Genomic DNA, 20,573 nt, shown 5'->3' on the forward strand with positions numbered 1-20,573 from the left:
CTTAGAATTGTTACTATAGGTAACATCACTTAGGAAAGGTGCATCACTTAGTATTGTTACTATAGGTAACATCACTTAGAAAAGGTACATCAATTAGTATTAGTGCTATAGGTAACATCACTTAGAATTGTTACTATAGGTAACATCACTTAGAAAAGGTACATCACTTAGTATTGTTACTATAGGTAACATCACTTAGAAAAGGTGCATCACTTAGTATTGTTACTATAGGTAACATTACTTAGAATTGTTACTATAGGTAACATCACTTAGAAAAGGTGCATCACTTAGTATTGTTACTATAGGTAACATCACTTAGAAAAGGTGCATCACTTAGTTTTGTTACTATAGGTAACATTACTTACAGAAGGTACATTACTTAGTATTGTTACTATAGGTAACAGCACTTAGAAAAGGTGCATCACTTAGTATTGTTACTATAGGTAACATCACTTAGAAAAAGTACATCACTTAGTATTGTTACTATAGGTAACATCACTTAGAAAAAGGTACATCACTTAGTATTGTTACTATAGGTAACATTGCTTACAGAAGGTACATCACTTAGTATTGTTACTATAGGTAACATCACTTAGAAAAGGTGCATCACTTAGTATTGTTACTATAGGTAAGATCACTTAGAAAAAGTACATCACTTAGTATTGTTACTATAGGTAACATTGCTTACAGAAGGTACATCACTTAGTATTGTTACTATAAGTAACATCACTTAAAAAAGGTACATCACTTAGTATTGTTACTATAGGTAACATCACTTACAGAAGGTACATCCCACAATTTGACCAATCTTTGCCCATCGGCCGGAGCAACCTCTTGTGCCCATTAACCCAAGCAACATTCCTTGATCTTTTTACATATTTGTTGTCATTTTGTTTATTTCTTTGGTGCCCAGTATTATATTTCTTGCTTTAAAATAAAAGCTAGGACAGATTTTTTCATGACTTTCACAGTCTTAAAAATCATATGAAATCTGAATATGAGTCTAAAATATATTTTCCAAGATATTTAAGCTTAGGTTACTGATTTTGTTTTTTTTTAATTCACAAGTTTTTGGAATTAAAAAATTGGTTGATATATTTACTGTTCTTTGTCATTTACAATAATTTTTTTCTTGCTTGAATTGTAGAAAAATACATGGCAAGCATTTATATTTTTTATAATATTAAATTTTTTTTTTCAAACAAAAGGGGGAAATTCTTTTAAATTTTTTATTTTAATATACCCCTTCAGTTTAAAAAACAGTAATAAAAATAAATAAGTATCCACGCCCATTGAAATTAAACTTGGATGCTTAAAAATCTTAGATAACTATTATTGTAATTTTATGTTATATAAATTTGTTAGTGTATTGAAAAATCTATTTCTACATTTTAAGGTAATAAAACGAATTTGTTTTTATGTAAGATTTTATAATTTTTATATTAGTTGACATAGGCAATAAAGTAACGACTGACACAGGCAATAAAGTAACGACTGACATAGTCAATAAAGTAACGACTGACATAGTCAATAAAGTAACGACTGACATAGACAATAAAGTAACAGCTGCCATAAGCAATAAAAGAACGACTGACATAGGCAATAAAGTAACGACTGACATAGTCAATAAAGTAACAGCTGACATAGGCAATAAAATAACGACTGACAGTCAATAAAGTAACAGCTGACATAGGCAATAAATTAACGACTGACATAGGCAATAAAATAACGACTGACATAGTCAATAAAGTAACAGCTTACATAGGCAATAAAATAACGACTGACATAGGCAATAAAGTAACAGCTGACATAGTCAATAAAGTAACAGCTGCCATAGGCAATAAAATAACGACTGACATAGGCAATAAAATAACGACTGACAGTCAATAAAGTAACAGCTGACATAGGCAATAAATTAACGACTGACATAGGCAATAAAATAACGACTGACATAGTCAATAAAGTAACAGCTTACATAGGCAATAAAATAACGACTGACATAGGCAATAAAGTAACGACTGACGTAGTAAATAAAGTAACAGCTGCCATAGGCAATAAAGTAACAGCTGCCATAGGCAATCCAATAAAGACTGACATAGGCAATAAAGTAACAGCTGACATAGTCAATAAAGTAATAGCTGCCATAGGCAATAAAATAACGACTGACATAGGCAATAAAGTAACAGCTGACATAGTCAATAAAAGAACGACTGACATAGGCAATAAAAGAACGACTGACATAGGCAATAAAGTAACAGCTGCCATACGCAATAAAGTAACGACTGACATAGTCAATAAAGTAACGACTGACATAGGCAATAAAGTAACAGCTGCCATAGGCAATAAAATAACGACTGACATTGTCAATAAAGTAACAGCTGCCATAGGAAATAAAATAACGACTAACATAGTAAATAAAGTAACAGCTGCTATAGGCAATAAAGTAACGACTGACATAGTCAATAAAGTAACGGCTGCCATAGGCAATAAAGTAACAGCTGCCATAATCAATAAAATAACGACTGACATAGGCAATAAAGTCACAGCTGACATAGGCAATAAAATATCGACTGACATAGTCAATAAAGTAACAGCTGCCATAGGCAATAAAGTAACTGCCATAGTCAATAATGTAACAGCGTCCATAGGCAATAAAATAACGACTGACAGGCAATAAAGCAACAGCTGCCATAGGCAATAAAGTAACAGCTGCCATAGGCAATAAAGTAACAGCTGACATAGTCAATAAAGTAACAGCTGACATAGTCAATAAAGTAACAGCTGACATAGTCAATAAAGTAACAGCTGACATAGTCAATAAAGTAACAGCTGACATGGTCAATAAACTAACGACTGACATAGTCAATAAAGTAACAGCTGACATAGTCAATAAAGTAACAGCGTCCATAGGCAATAAAATAACGACTGACAGGCAATAAAGTAACAGCTGCCATATGCAATAAAATAACAGCTGCCATAGGCAATAAAGTAACAGCTGACATAGTCAATAAAGTAACAGCTGACATAGTCAATAAAGTAACAGCTGACATGGTCAATAAAATAACGACTGACATCTATATTTTTATAAAGTAATAGGGTTCGTGTGTTTCTGTCTGTGTGTACAGCTCTCCATCATCAACGAAATATAAAGGAGGTTAGAGGGTAGATCTCTCCTGGTAGAGAAACATTAGAACCCATTTTAGTATGTTTCTGTTATAGGAGACATAAGAATCTTTGCCTAATTTCTTTATATACTATTCTACAAACCACTCCCATATCGAATGACTTATGCTCATTTGCATATCACATTATATTAAATCTCTTTAACTAATTACCTCGACCTTATTACATATTGGAAATATTCTAATCATTTCAACTGTACTATTTACAAAATCTATTTAACATTTAATCTATCTATATCTATCTATATCTATATCTATATCTATCTATCTATCTATATCTATCTATCTTCTATGTATATCTATCTATCTATCTATCTATATCTATATCTATATCTATATCTTCTATATATATCTATAAAAACAGAGATGTGTGTGCCACAGACGATTTCTGATTGGTTAATCCAATAATCACATCTCCTAAAAAACTATTGTTCGTAGGCTCTTAACTTTACCATAAAATATTATGGCTTTATTTATTGTCCATCTTGGAAGGGTTTAATTTTTTCCTAACTTGCGATTTACAAATTAAAAAAATACGAAACTACAATCTAACAATCGAACCTCCGACATCACGGCCGCCATTATGAAACTAAACTAAAAAAAAAAAACGCGCGTTCACTCATGGTCTTTACATTTCGGGTTTGGGTACTTGTGCAGTTTTCCATTGACATTAATAAATGGAAATATTTTAAAAAAAAATATATTGTACGTACTCGTCATGGGATAAAGTTTTTCTACAGAAAAAATCACGTAATTTCATCAAGTAGTTATTTTTTATAGCGAAAAAAGAAAAAAATCAACGCTACAAGCGAGTCATCATTAATTAAACAGAAAGTTCAAGTAGGGGGATTTCCCTTTTTTTTTTATATAGCGAGGCCAAATTTCGCGAATTTGGCCTTTTTTTTAAAGCAGTTTGGCCTTCAAAATTTCTGTTTGGCCTTTTTCTTCACCGATGAAATAAAAAAAGCAAATAAAAACAACGCAATAAAACTTTTAAAAATACGGCACACTTTTGTTGTTCTTGTTTGTTTTTTTTTGGTAATTTTCCTTATTTTTTTATTTATTCAAGATAATACTATTAAATGGACACTATTATGCCAAATTAGCCCCTCCCCCCCAAAAAAATGCACAAAAATTCGAGATTTAAGGTTTTGACGAGATAATTTAGCGAATTGTCCGGACTATTGCGAGAGAACCATACATTAGTTTTTCCTGAAATTTTGCCACAAATTGTATTTCAATACATAGATGTGCATAGTAACAACATTTTTTTTTCCGAAAATTCCCATTGCGTCTCCAGATTTCATCGATGAAGAAAAAGAACAGAACTTTTGAAGGCCAAACTGCTTTTAAAAAAGGCCAAATTCGCGAAATTTGGCCTCGCTATCATAAAAAAGTGGGAAATCCCCCAACTAGAACTTTCTGTTTGGTTAAGAATCAAGGTGGCTGATTTAATAATTACTCGCTTATAAGACTATCACTACACACAAAAAAATATAGATTTATTTTTGGGTAAAGTTCCCCCGGGTTTTCCTTTCACTTGAGTAAATAATGGTCTTTTGTTATATATATGGCGTACTATTATCCTTATATATATGATGTTTATGTTTATATATATATATATATATATATATATATATATATATATATATATATAAGTGATAGTGTCTGTGTGTGTCTGTGCGTCTGTGTGCATTTCCCTACGCTAAAACTCTGTCAATTTTAAGCCTAGAGATTCGAAATTTGATATACAGGGTACTGAGATTTGGGAAAATCGATGTGATAGGTTTTCCACAGAAATTTGGCGATTAAGTGGTCAATATTCAACGATTTGACCTTTGAGAACTTTACCAAACTCCTCCTACAATTTTGGGTCTAAACACGTGATATTTTAGATATAGATTCCTTGGACATGGATCTAACTTATTAACTTTACTGGATCCCTAAACAATAAATGTTAAGAGGTCATAAGAGGGGTCAAAGTTTAAAAAAATTGACCTTTTTTTTTTCTCAGCATTAACCTCAAAACACCTGGGCAACGCCGGGCACCGATTGCTAGTAGTCAATAAAGTAACAGCTGTCATAGGCAATAAAATAACGACTGACATAGGCAGTAAAGTAACAGCTGCCATAAGCCATAAAATAACGACTGACAAAGGCAATAAAGTAACAGGTGCCATAGGCAATAAAATAACGACTGACGTAGTCAATAAAATATCAGCTGATATAGTCAATAAAATAACGACTGACAGTCAATAAAGTAACAGCTGCCATAGGCAATAAAGTAACGACTGACAGTCAATAAAGTAACAGCTGACATAGGCAATAAAATAACGACTGACATAGTCAATAAAGCAACAGCTGATATAGTCAATAAAGTAACAGCTCACATAGTCAATAAAGTAACAGCTGACATAGGAAATAAAATAACTACTGACATAGTCAATAAAGTAACAGCTGCCATAGGCAATAAAGTAACAACTGAAATAGTAATAATGTAACAGCTGACATAGGCAATAAAATAACGACTGACATAGTCAATAAAGTAACAGCTGACATAGTCAATAAAGTAACAGCTGACATGGTCAATAAAATAACGACTGACATAGTCAATAAAGTAACAGCTGCCATAGGCAATAAAATAACGACTGACATAGGCAGTAAAGTAACAGCTGCCATAGGCCATAAAATAACGATTGGCATAGGCAATAAAGTAACAGCTGCCATAGGCAATAAAATAACGACTGACGTAGTCAATAAAATAACAGCTGATATAGTCAATAAAATAACACTGACAGTCAATAAAGTAACAGCTGACATAGGCAATAAAGTAACGACTGACATAGTCAATAAAGTAACAGCTGACATAGGCAATAAAATAACGACTGACGTAGGCAATAAAATAACGACTGACATAGGCAATAAAATCAAAACTGACATAGGCAATAAAGTAACGGCTGCCATAGGCAATAAAATAACGACTGACATAGTCAATAAAGTAACGGCTGCTATAGGCAATAAAGTAACGACTGACATAGTCAATAAAGTAACAGCTGCCATAATCAATAAAATAACGACTGACATAGTCAATAAAGTAACGACTGACATAGGCAATAAAATAACGACTGACATAGTCTATAAAGTAACAGCTGACATAGGCAATAAAATAACGACTGACATAGTCAATAAAGTAACAGCTGCTATAGGCAATAAAGTAACGACTGACATAGTCAATAAAGTAACAGCTGCCATAGCAATAAAGTAACAGCTGCCATAATCAATAAAATAACGACTGACATATGCAATAAAGTAACAGCTGCCATAAGCAATAAAGTAACGACTGACATAGTCAATAAAGTAACAGCTGCTATAGGCAATAAAGTAACGACTGACATAGTCAATAAAGTAACAGCTGCCATAGGCAATAAAGTAACAGCTGCCATAATCAATAAAATAACGACTGACATATGCAATAAAGTAACAGCTGCCATAGGCAATAAAATAACGACTGACATAGTCAATAAAGCAACAGCTGACATAGTCAATAAAATAACAGCTGACATAGTCAATAAAGTAACAGCTGACATTGTTAATAAAGTAACAGCGTCCATAGGCAATACAATAACGACTGACATAGGCAATAAAGTAACAGCTGCCATAGGCAATAAAATACCGACTTACATAGTAATTAAAGTAACAGCTGACATAGGCTATAAAATAACGACTGACATAGTCAATAAAGTAACAGCTGACATAGGAAATAAAAGAACGACTGACAGTCAATAAAGTAACAGCTGACATAGGCAATACATTAACGACTGATATAGGCAATAAAATAACGACTGACATAGTCAATAAAGTAACAGCTGACATAGGCAATAAAATAACGACTGACCTAGGCAATAAAGCAACAGCTGACATAGGCAATAAAGTAACGACTGACATAGTCAATAAAGTAACAGCTGCCATAGGCAATAAAGTAACAGCTGCCATAGTCAATAAAGTAACAGCTGACATGGTCAATAAAATAACGACTGACATAGTCAATAAAATAACAGCTGCCATAGGCAATAAAATAACGACTGACATAGGCAGTAAAGTAACAGCTGCCATAGGCCATAAAATAACGATTGGCATAGGCAATAAAGTAACAGCTGCCATAGGCAATAAAATAACGACTGACGTAGTCAATAAAATAACAGCTGATATAGTCAATAAAATAACACTGACAGCCAATAAAGTAACAGCTGCCATAGGCAATAAAATAACGACTGACGTAGTCAATAAAATAACAGCTGATATAGTCAATAAAATAACACTGACAGTCAATAAAGTAACAGCTGCCATAGGCAATAAAGTAACGACTGACATAGGCAATAAATAACAGCTGACATAGGAATAAAATAACGACTGACGTAGGCAATAAAATCAAAACTGACATAGGCAATAAAGTAACGGCTGCCATAGGCAATAAAATACCGACTGACATTGTCAATAAAGTAACAGCTGCCATAATCAATAAAATAACGACTGACATTGTCAATAAAGTAACAGCTGCCATAGGCAATAAAATAACGACTGACATAGTCAATAAAGTAACGGCTGCCATAGGCAATAAAGTAACGACTGACATAGTCAATAAAGTAACAGCTGCCATAATCAATAAAATAACGACTGACATAGTCAATAAAGTAACGACTGACATAGGCAATAAAATAACGACTGACATAGTCAATAAAGTAACAGCTGACATAGGCAATAAAATAACGACTGACATAGTCAATAAAGTAACAGCTGCTATAGGCAATAAAGTAACGACTGACATAGTCAATAAAGTAACAGCTGCCATAGGCAATAAAGTAACAGCTGCCATAATCAATAAAATAACGACTGCCATATGCAATAAAGTAACAGCTGCCATAGGCAATAAAGTAACGACTGACATAGTCACTAAAGTAACAGCTGACATAGGCAATAAAATAACGACTGACATAGTCAATAAAGCAACAGCTGACATAGTCAATAAAATAAGAGCTGACATAGTCAATAAAGTAACAGCTGACATAGTCAATAAAGTAACAGCGTCCATAGGCAATAAAATAACGACTGACAGGCAATAAAGTAACAGCTGTCATAGGCAATAAAGTAACAGCTGCCATAGGCAATAAAGTAACAGCTGACATAGGCAATAAAGTAACAGCTGACATAGTCAATAAAGTAACAGCTAACATAGTCAATGAAGTAACAGCTGACATGGTCAATAAAATAACGACTGACATAGTCAATAAAGTAACAGCTGCCATAGGCAATAAAATAACGACTTACATAGGCAGTAAAGCAACCGCTGCCATAGGCCATAAAATAACGATTGACATAGGCAATAAAGTAACACCTGCCATAGGCAATAAAATAACGACTGACATAGTCAATAAAGTAACAGCTGCCATAGGCAATTAAATAACGACTCACATAGGCAATAAAGTAACAGCTGCCATAGGCAATAAGATAACCACTGACATAGTCAATAAAATAACAGCTGCCATAGGCAATAAAATAACGACTGGCATAGTCAATAAAGTAACAGCTGACATAGGCAATAAGATAACGACTGACATAGTCAATAAAGTAACAGCTGCCATAGGCCATAAAATAACGATTGGCATAGTCAATAAAGTAACAGCTGACATAGGCAATAAAGTAACAGCTGCTATAATCAATAAAATAACGACTTACATAGTCAATAAAGTAACAGCTGCCATAGGCAATAAAGTAACGACTGACATAGTTAAGAATGTAACAGCTGACATAGGCAATAAAATAACGACTGACATATTCAATAAAGTAACAGCTGACATAGTCAATAAAGTAACAGCTGACATAGTCAATAAAGTAACAGCTGACATAGTCAATAAAGTAACAGCTGACATAGTCAATAAAGTAACAGCTGACATTGTTAATAAAGTAACAGCGTCCATAGGCAATACAATAACGACTGACATAGGCAATAAAGTAACAGCTGCCATAGGCAATAAAATACCGACTGACATAGTAATTAAAGTAACAGCTGACATAGGCTATAAAATAACGACTGACATAGTCAATAAAGTAACAGCTGACATAGGCAATAAAAGAACGACTGACAGTCAATAAAGTAACAGCTGACATAGACATAAATTAACGACTGACATAGGCAATAAAATAACGGCTGACATAGTCAGTAAAGTAACAGCTGACATAGGCAATAAAATAACGACTGACATAGGCAATAAAGTAACAGCTGACATAGGGAATAAAGTAACGACTGACATAGTCAATAAAGTAACAGCTGCCATAGGCAATAAAGTAACAGCTGCCATAGGCAATAAAATAACGACTGACAAAGGCAATAAAGTAACAACCGACATAGTCAATAAAGTAACAGCTTCCATAGGCAATAAAATAACGACTGATATAGGCAATAAAGTAACAGCTGACATAGGCAATAAAGTAACAGCTGCCATAGGCAATAAAATAACGAATGACATAGGCAATAAAGTAACAGCTGTCATAGGCAATAAAATAACGACTGACATTGTCAATAAAGTAACAGCTGCCATAGGCAATAAAATAACGACTAACAACGTCAATAAAGTAACAGCTGCTATAGGCAATAAAGTAACGAGTGACATAGTCAATAAAGTAACGGCTGCCATAGGCAATAAAGTAACAGCGGCCATAATCAATAAAATAACGACTGACATAGGCAATAAAGTAACAGCTGCCATAGGCAATAAAATAACGACTGACATAGTCACTAAAGTAACAGCTGCCATAGGCAATAAAGTAACGACTGATATAGTCAATAATGTAACAGGTGACATAGGCAATAAAATAACGACTGACATAGTCAATAAAGTAACAGCGTCCATAGGCAATAAAATAACGACTGGCAGGCAATAAAGTAACAGCTGCCATAGGCAATAAAGTAACAGCTGACATAGGCAATAAAGTAACAGCTGACATAGGCAATAAAGTAACGACTGACATAGTCAATAAAGTAACAGCTGCCATAGGCAATAAAGTAACAGCTGCCATAGTCAATAAAATAACGACTGACGTAGGCAATAAAGTAACAGCTGACATAGGCAATAAAATAACGACTGACATAGTCAATAAAGTAACAGCTGCCATAGGCAATAAAGTAACGACTGACATAGTCAATAAAGTAACAGCTGACATAGGCAATAAAATAACGACTGACATAGTCAATAAAGTAACAGCTGACATAGTCAATAAAGTAACAGCTGACATAGTCAATAAAGTAACAGCGTCCATAGGCAATAAAATAACGACTGACAGGCAATAAAGTAACAGCTGCTATAGGCAATAAAGTAAAAGGTGCCATAGGCAATAAAGTAACAGCTGCCATAGGCAATAAACTAACAGCTGACATAGGCAATAAAGTAACAGCTGACATAGTCAATAAAGTAACAGCTAACATAGTCAATAAAGTAACAGCTGACATGGTCAATAAAATAACGACTGACATAGTCAATAAAGTAACAGCTGCCATAGGCCATAAAATAACGATTGACATAGGCAATAAAGTAACACCTGCCATAGGCAATAAAATAATGACTGACGTAGTCAATAAAATAACAGCTGATATAGTCAATAAAGTAACAGCTGCCATAGGCAATAAAGTAACGACTGACATAGTCAATAAAGTAACAGCTGACATAGGCAATAAAGTAACGACTGACATAGGCAATAAAGTAACAGCTGCCATAGGCAATAAAATAACGACTGACATAGTCAATAAAGTAACAGCTGCCATAGGCAATAAGATAACGACTGACATAGTAAATAAAGTAACAGCTGCCATAGGCAATAAAGTAATAGCTGCCATAGGCAATAAAGTAACAGCTGACATATGCAATAAAATAACGACTGACATAGACAATAAAGTAACAGCTGCCATAGGCAATAAAATAACGACTGGCATAGTCAATAAAGTAACAGCTGACATAGGCAATAAAATAACAACTGACATAGTCAATAAAGTAACAGCTGCCATAGGCAATAAAGTAATAGCTGACATAGGCAATAAAGTAACAGCTGACATATGCAATAAAGTAACAGCTAAAGTATGCAATAATACTAAAACTATCATTTGTGACATGGATAAATGAATATAACAGCATTAATAAAGTGGGGATTGATTCAAACACACCTTGCACATATTTGTTCAGTATCTGGGAAGATGCCAGATACCTTTAGATTGCAACTGTCCATTACTTACATTTAGTATGCTGCCATCTGTCTCAGAGAGTGGAGGATTTTGTTTGTAGTCATAAACACACTTTTTTTTCCAGCACTGTAAATAATAATCAAAGTGAGTTTATTAAATGCAAAAATTCTCAGTGATAGTCCAACTATTGAACTTCATAATTTTTTCCAGTTTGAAGACAATCATGGTATCATTACTCTTTAAACTAAAATTAACAATAAATATGTTTTTATCATCTTAATCATAATTCAGGTCATAAAGGGTTAATAGATGTTGTGTTGAATTAGTTTTATATCTAATTTTTAATTTTTACTTTTTTTTTTTCAGAAAATAATGTTCACGGGTCATCTAGTTCCTTTCCTGCCATAGTTGCCATCATTGGTGTCAGTGTGATCACTTTGGCCGTCATCTGCTGGACACTGATGTTCTTTTGCACCGATTGTTATAATGCAGAAGTGGACAGTATGAATCACCCTGCCTGCCAGTCGCAGGGAATCGGCATTGCCGTGTCTGGCCAAGCGACCCAACAAGATGAAGGGCAAGAGTTGAACAAGTACTTACATGCTCCACCCACGCAACAACCATTAGACCTTCACCAGTACCATGCGCCAGCTTCAAATTTACCAACACATAATCCGTATTCGAATTTGAATAGTAACAGTCACTGTAGCAATATCTGCCCCACGGCCTCAGCCCCTAGTATGGGACAGGTCCCTCCTGGCTATCAGAATTACCAGGGTCATAATTCGATGCATGGTTATAATCATCAGTCAATGCTGCCTCCACCACCTCCATATTCAAGTTTCTCTTGAAATTTTCTGCATAAAAACCGCAATTGATTTATTTTTTATTTTTTTACAAATTTTTTTATTAATAATAATTTATTAACCAAATCTCTTTCACTGCTGTTTTAACAACAATAAAAATCGTTTTTAACTGCTTTTAACTAATTTCAATTTCGTTTCAAAAAGAAATCATCTGCATTTGTTTAAATTCATTTTTTTATCTACGTTATTGCTGAATAATCTTTTAAAAACATTGATGGTGATTTTCTTTTTATTATTATTATTACTTTTACGCAGTATTTAATTATAATTGATTTTTAAACAATAATAAACATTGATGGTAATTTTTTAAAAATTATTATCATTGCTTTTAAACAGTATTGTATTATAATTGATTTTAAAAAATAAACATTGATGGCAATTTTTTAAAAATTATTATTGCTTTTAAGCAGTACTAAATTTGAATTGCTTTTTAAACAATAATAAACATTGATGGCAATTTTTTAAAAATTATTATTGCTTTTAAGCAGTACTAAATTTGAATTGATTTTTAAGCAATAATAAACATTGATGGCAATTTTTTAAAAATTATTATTGCTTTTAAGCAGTACTAAATTTGAATTGATTTTTAAGCAATAATAAACATTGATGGCAATTTTTTTAAAATTATTATTGCTTTTAAGCAGTACTAAATTTGAATTGATTTTTAAACAATAATAAACATTGATGGCAATTTTTTTAAAATTATTATTGCTTTTAAGCAGTACTAAATTTTAATTGATTTTTAAACAATAATAAACATTGATGGCAATTTTTTTAAAATTATTATTGCTTTTAAGCAGTACTAAATTTTAATTGATTTTTAAACAATAATAAACATTGATGGCAATTTTTTTAAAATTATTATTGCTTTTAAGCAGTACTAAATTTTAATTGATTTTTAAACAATAATAAACATTGATGGCAATTTTTTTAAAATTATTATTGCTTTTAAGCAGTACTAAATTTTAATTGATTTTTAAACAATAATAAACATTGATGGCAATTTTTTTAAAATTATTATTGCTTTTAAGCAGTACTAAATTTTAATTGATTTTTAAACAATAATAAACATTGATGGCAATTTTTTTAAAATTATTATTGCTTTTAAGCAGTACTAAATTTGAATTGATTTTTAAACAATAATAAACATTGATGGCAATTTTTTTAAAATTATTATTGCTTTTAAGCAGTACTAAATTTTAATTGATTTTTAAACAATAATAAACATTGATGGCAATTTTTTTAAAATTATTATTGCTTTTAAGCAGTACTAAATTTTAATTGATTTTTAAACAATAATAAACATTGATGGCAATTTTTTTAAAATTATTATTGCTTTTAAGCAGTACTAAATTTTAATTGATTTTTAAACAATAATAAACATTGATGGCAATTTTTTTAAAATTATTATTGCTTTTAAGCAGTACTAAATTTGAATTGATTTTTAAGCAATAATAAACATTGATGGCAATTTTTTTAAAATTATTATTGCTTTTAAGCAGTACTAAATTTGAATTGATTTTTAAACAATAATAAACATTGATGGCAATTTTTTTAAAATTATTATTGCTTTTAAGCAGTACTAAATTTTAATTGATTTTTAAGCAATCAAAAGTTTTTCAAAAAATGTAATTTATGGAATCACTCCTGTTTCAAATTGAGTTTTTTTGTGTTTTTATGAGTTTTTTAAGAATAATCTCAGACAAAATATCGAAGTTTATTTGGTAAGATTCTATATTTATGTTGCCAAACTGTGGATAGAATCTCATATGAATATCAACAACTGAGTCTGGGATGGCATGCACACAAAGTTATCTTAACTTATATATATATATATATATATATATATATATATATTTTTGTTTGTCTTGCTAACTTGGACTTATGGTTAGTGTTTGGGTTAATGAACAGTATTTTATTTATTTATCTTTTTTTTTTCTCCTGAGAAACGTTTGTTTTAATTTTTCTTAGCAAAAATATATATAATAATAATCCAAACATTAGACTTGACTAACAAATAAAACTACAAAAAAAAAAAAAAAGAACACTTGATTGAAGATAAGAGTGATTCTATGAAATAATCGAAGAAAGAAAATTTTTTGCTATTCCACATTTGAAGTTGAAAAAAGTTATTTTGTAAGTCAATATTGTCTGCTGTTTCTCCAAAATTATTCACTTCTGTCCAAAAATACTATCTTTAATTTAATTTTTGATTATGTTTTGTCAATATATTATCATTATTTACTCAATTGAAGTTTTCACATAAGTCATTATTAATTATTGTTGTTGTTATTATTATTATTATTATCAATTGTTATTATTATTATTATTATTATTATTATTATTATCAGTTATTATTATTAATCTAATAATAAAAATGTGTTAATAATATAATATACATATCATTCTTTATTGATTATTAATCTGAATAAACAAAAGAAAATTCTTATTTCTTTTTCTGTTCAACAGATGAACAGGAATGCTGCCATTTTCAATCTCAAATCTCAAACGAAAAATATTATCTGCTGTGTTTTTCAAATTATTTTTTTCAATCTCAAAATAGTATTTTTTTAATGGGGTGGGGGTCTGTTAAAAGGAAATTACAAAATTATAAAACTTTTTTCTTTTTTATTGTCATCAAAATAAAAAAAATGCTGACGTTGTTTGAAATACTTTTAACTTCTGTCATTATTGTAGTATTTACATTTTTAAAAAATTCATGCAGTAAAAAAAAAAATCATTTTGAAAGAAGAAAACTTAGAAAGAAAATGTCTTAAAACTATTGATGCTGATACTACACCAATTCTATTGATATCAGTTCTTATCCAGAATTCAACCTAAAAAAACACAGAAAAATCTTTATGGTATATGTATGTACCTGTCATAGAATGAAAATGTCATATTCCAAAACTCACATAAATTAATCAAGAAGTTATTTTTAAACTAAGAAAATCAGATTTTATTGCATAAGCAAAACGTTAATTTTTGATCTGCCATGTTTAATAAATGGAGATAATTCAATTCGAACTACCGAGATTTTAAATTCAACCTTGTAATGTATATAGTATACTATGAGTTATGAAAAAATGATTTTCTATATAAAAAAATTATTTGATTAATTTGTCTGATTTTTGGAATATTTATATTCTGTGACAAGTACATATAATATAAAGATCTTTCTGTATTTTTGTTTTTTTAAATTAGGTTGAACTCTGGACTTGCATCAATATAACTTATTTTTCTTTTATACTAAATGTTTCCCATTCTCAGAGAATGCATGATTTCATAAACTCCTTCATACGATTGTATTTCTGTAATCAACTTCAGATTGCAAATTTTCAGTCAATTTTCATGTATTCTTATCAGTCTGATACATTTTAAAGCAGTGGGTGGGGTGGAGGGTGGTGTCAAACACTCAACTATGTAATCAGAATTAATATAAGCTGGAGTCGATTCAAGATCCGACCTCTGTCCCATTGCTACAATGTCACATCCCTATGCCTAAAATTTATAAGCACTTTAATGGAATCTGTTCTGATAAACCTGTGCCCCCCTCGATATACATACTTCTGACTAACCCGACAAGCAGCAAAATCCCACCCCTTCACTGTAGCGGACCCTGGATGTTAGAAAGCCTTTTACTCTAATAGTTTCTTTGCTCAGGTTGCTAAACTGAAATTTCCTGTTTCTTGTTTCCCTGACTGTACTAACCCACAAAAGTTTAAATGTAATGTGAACAATCATCTTGCTGCTCAACTTCCCACGGTCTCCTGTTAGACACAATCCTTAATAGTAACCCCTTATGTTCCAAGTGGCAATATGCACAGATGAAGACAACATTACCTTAACAACAAATAATTATAGTTTAATAACAATTTAATTCCATTAATAATTTGATAAGCAAATGGTACTGTAATGATTCAATTTAAATCGATATTTTCCCTTCCACTATATCATTGTCACAAATATACTTTAAATGCTTATATATATATATATATATATATATATATATATATATATATATATATATATATATATATATATATATATATATAACAAAGAAATGACCAACAAGATCACTTGGTTCCATAATACATAATTTACCAGCGGATACTAAAAGAATTGCTGCCAGAAACTTAAGAAAAGGAAAAACTCTGTTGTATTTAACCAAACACGCTTGAAGATGTATATATTTATTTATGTGTTACACAAGATTAAAAAAAAAAAACATTGGTACTGTTGGTTTCAAATTCAACACAAAAGGGACTAGTCTCTGGTCAGTTATGCTGGACTCTTTTCATTCTTTGTTTATGCCTGTCTCCTCTCTCTCTATATATATATATATATATATATATATATATATATATATATATATATATATATATATATTAAATTATGCATTTTCAAGCATGTTTGTGTGTATGTTTCTCATCTCCACATTAATTAAACATTATTTCTTTTTTACTATTAATCAATTAGCATCAAGTACTAAAACAAACTTTGATTGTTGTCCAGAATTCAACCTAATTACAAACACAAAAATACAGAAAAATCTTTATGATTTATGTTCCCGTCATAAATTGATAAAGTATTTTTTTTTTTTTCATATGATCTATTTTTTTATGATCTATTTTTTTTATGATCTATTTTTTTTGTGATCTATTTTTTTTATGATCTATTTTTTTTTATGATCTATTTTTTTTTTATGATCTTTAGCTATTTTAATAGTAAAATCGTAGCCATGGCTGATTTTGATCTTAGTAGTTCGAATTGAGTTATTGCATTTTATTTATTAAAGATGCTTTACATCCTTGCTTATTCATGAAATTGTATTTTTGTAGTAAAAAAACAATCTATTTGATCAATTTACATGATTTTTGGAATATGAGATTTTTGTTTCCTGCCGAGTACATACATAATAAAGATTCTTTTTGTATTTTTGTTTTTAAATCAGGTTGAATTCTGGAAAAGAACCCAAACTTTTTAAAAAATTTCTATGTCATAAAATATTTTGATTATGAAATTAAAGTCACCAAAATGAATTACTCTTTATTTGTAAACAGATAAGTCATTTTTCTTTTATACCCAGGAAATGCAGCTTAGGTATATATATATATATATATATATATATATATATATATATATATATATAACTACTTAATTTACTCACATAAAATTAATATACAAAAGTATAGATTTATGCGTAAACTTTAAGTATTTACTTCAAAAGTGCTCAATACGTAGGTAGAGCTAGTTTGTAGCTTAATCGCCATATACATTTTATAAATTACTGATATTCCGCGCTTTATCCACTCTAGGACTCTTCAGAAGCCTAAAGAGTACTAGAGTGGATGAAACGCGGAATATTCAGTGTAGCATAATCACCATATACATTTTATAACTTACTATATATATATATATATATATATATATACTTTAAATAACTTAAAAGAGCCATTGGGAAATGATGAGTGAGATGGTTCCGATTCTCCATGATTGGGTCTGTAGAAACCATAGTAAAATATGTCTGAGCAAAGCATGTCTTACAAGTCACAATCATAGTCATCTCCAAAAAGAGCCTGTAAACTTTAAGAAATAGCAACCTACAACCCATATGATAAAAAGTGCCAGATTTGAAATGACAGATATGAGTAATTCACAAAGAACCCAAATCAACAATGTTTATAGGATAGCATGTCTGCAATTACTGTGCCAATCAGTGTCAGAGTCTAACAGGACTAAAAGGCCATATTTGATTTGCTCACATGTGAACTGAGTGATGGTAATACTCAATATCGAGTTTTCTGCCATATAGTAAGATATGAAAATATATGAGGCAAAAAAAGCTACAAAGAGACAGGCTAAAATGCATGGAATTCATGTTACCAGGTGTTTTTATATTCATATATATATATATATATATATATATATATATATATATACACACACATAGTGTTTAGTTTAGCTAGCTAACCAAACAGATTCATTGTTATTCCCACCCAGGAGTTAATGTTTCCATTAGCCAATGGCAGGGCTTTTCTCTGATAAATGTTCCTCTTTTGTTCTTTTTTGTATAGGGGTGACATATCTATTTTTTGTGAATGTATCAAACTAATAGGTGACCTTCTTTTAACATGTGTGCTTGGATTACTTTTTCTATTTCTATTTTAGATGTTGGATTCGTTTATTTTTTTATAGAATTTTATCCTAAACTAAAATTTATTCTGTGTATACAATTGTTTGTTATGTCACTTCTACAGTTTAATAGGTTTTGTAGACCTTTAAAGTTTAGAATTTCAAATTTCTCATTCAGATGTAATCTACACGAGTCATCAAAATTTCTATATGTACTGGCCTGTCCTATTTTCCACTTGATTATTGTCAACCGTCTTCTTTCTTTGAGCTCCCAGTAATGGGCTGCTAGTAATGTTTTTATTTAGCGTTGAAGTCTTCTCATTATTAATTTATATTAATCTTAATTATTTCTTTGGTGCTTGTTAAGATAGTTGACAGATCGATTCTTTAAATATGTCGATTTAAGCAAAACCAATATTACATACTCGATTGTCATGTCAAAAATAGTAATATATCCAGAAATTATGAAAATCCATCAAGTAGAACAACTGCTATTATGTTTTTAGTAAAATAAAGTCTGTCATTATAGGCTAAAATGTTTGTTGCCATTAAAATGGAATCTAAAATATGCCTTCTGAATTATATCCTGTGTTTGAAATCTTCACCGTATACTTTAAAACATGTAAGAAAAAATAAATTTTCCCCAATTTTTTGTAAAAATTACTTTTAACTATAAATAATTTTTTACTCAATGAATTTTTGTATTACTATTTTCTACTATAAAGTACATAAGGTTGTTTTTGCTTAAAATGACATAATTAAATATTCGATCTGTTGGCGAGCACCTTCTCCTTTTGCAGTTTTATTGAAATTATTGATTATCAACCATTTTTTATATAATTATTTATATTTTGACTTGTTATTATCCATATTTCAGAATGTCATCACTCCAAAAATAAGTTCCTTTTTATATTGGAAATCAAAAAGAATTTCTTTTCTATCATAGCAAATACGTTTTATTTGCTTATGGAAGAATTCTCTTTGCGTTTTTGACTTGCAGTGTCTGGAAAGAAAATATTTTAAGTTTGCGTCTGACAAATTTGTGCCTCTATCATTAATGTGAGAGAGTGCAGGTAATTTCTTCTCAGATTGAGAACTTTTGGTGTCTAAATGTTATAATTGTGAAACATGTTACACAAATTGTGATTAAAAACCTGTTTCAATTCCATATGGTGTCGTTTAAAAGTAAACATTTCAAATTGTTATTTTCTTCCCTCATAATAATCAAACTTTTGTAATATCTACAACTTCCCTGTGATAATGACTCATCACTTTATTATTATTATTATTATTATTATTATTATTATTATTATTATTATTCATTAAAGTCAAATGGTTTAACCATTTTATATTAAAGGTTTTAATTCGTTCTGTTTTTCTCTGTAAAAATGATATTAAGAAAAAAAAAAAAAATGGAAAAAAGTGCAAAGAAAACGAATCAAGGATTTTGTTAACTCGTATTCATGTAATCCCAAAAGTATACCTGACAAATTATTTATGAATTTTTCTCCGAATATTTTTTTTAATATACTCAATTTAATAAAAAATGTTCAATGAAATTTTTTCTTTGTCTTTCTGATTTTGTTTTTAAAAATTAATATATATATATAAGATTTATTGTTATTATTTTTAGCAGTGTAGGCAGTTTTGAACAGTTCCTTATTTTGTATTTAATTTTCGCTTCCTAAGAGGGAATGAGGATACCTCCCTTTTTATTTTTGTTGTCAGCATCGCCCTCTTTTCTTTGATGAGACGTATTATTATTATTATTATTATTATTATTATTATTTATTAAATATTTAAATCTTTTATTTAAATATATTTTAATATTTATATATTTAATAAATAATAATAAAAATACGTCCCATCAAAAAAAGAGGTTAGATGTAAAAACAAAAATAATGGGGAGGAAATATCTCTACTTTTTACTACTTAGAAAGCGAAAATTAAAATGCAAAAATAAGTAATGCTGCAAAACTGCTTATATATCGATAAAAAAATAACAGTAAATCTTATATTTAAAAGTGATAAAAATAGTGCATGAAATCTGACAAGGTGTCGTAGCTCATTGGTAAAATGCTACCGTTGTTGATAGTTGATTTATGCTGATGAAAGATTATACACAGAAACACATGTTCATGGAGATATGTTATTATATGC

At 30.2% G+C, this 20,573-nt stretch overlaps 1 protein-coding gene across 2 annotated transcripts in view; it reads left to right on the forward strand.

Annotated features, from left to right (window-relative positions):
- The window catches only part of LOC145293899 (uncharacterized), a 49,704-nt gene extending 37,044 nt beyond the window's left edge, over positions 1 to 12,660 (forward strand). Inside the window, exon 3 of one of the 2 annotated variants that reach the window (XM_080140677.1) lies at positions 11,779 to 12,654. In XM_080140677.1, the coding sequence (XP_079996803.1) occupies positions 11,779 to 12,263 (485 nt within the window). In that variant the 3' untranslated portion in view covers positions 12,264 to 12,654. Of the gene's footprint in view, positions 1 to 11,778 lie in introns of both variants that reach the window. The other variant, XM_080140676.1, reaches the window with a different exon arrangement.
- Positions 12,661 to 20,573: the final 7,913 nt, after the last annotated feature.

The sequence above is a fragment of the Euprymna scolopes genome, chromosome 15 (genome assembly GCF_053919585.1).
Source record: "Euprymna scolopes isolate OS-2025 chromosome 15, ASM5391958v1, whole genome shotgun sequence".
NCBI classification, from domain to species: Eukaryota; Metazoa; Mollusca; class Cephalopoda; order Sepiida; family Sepiolidae; genus Euprymna; species Euprymna scolopes.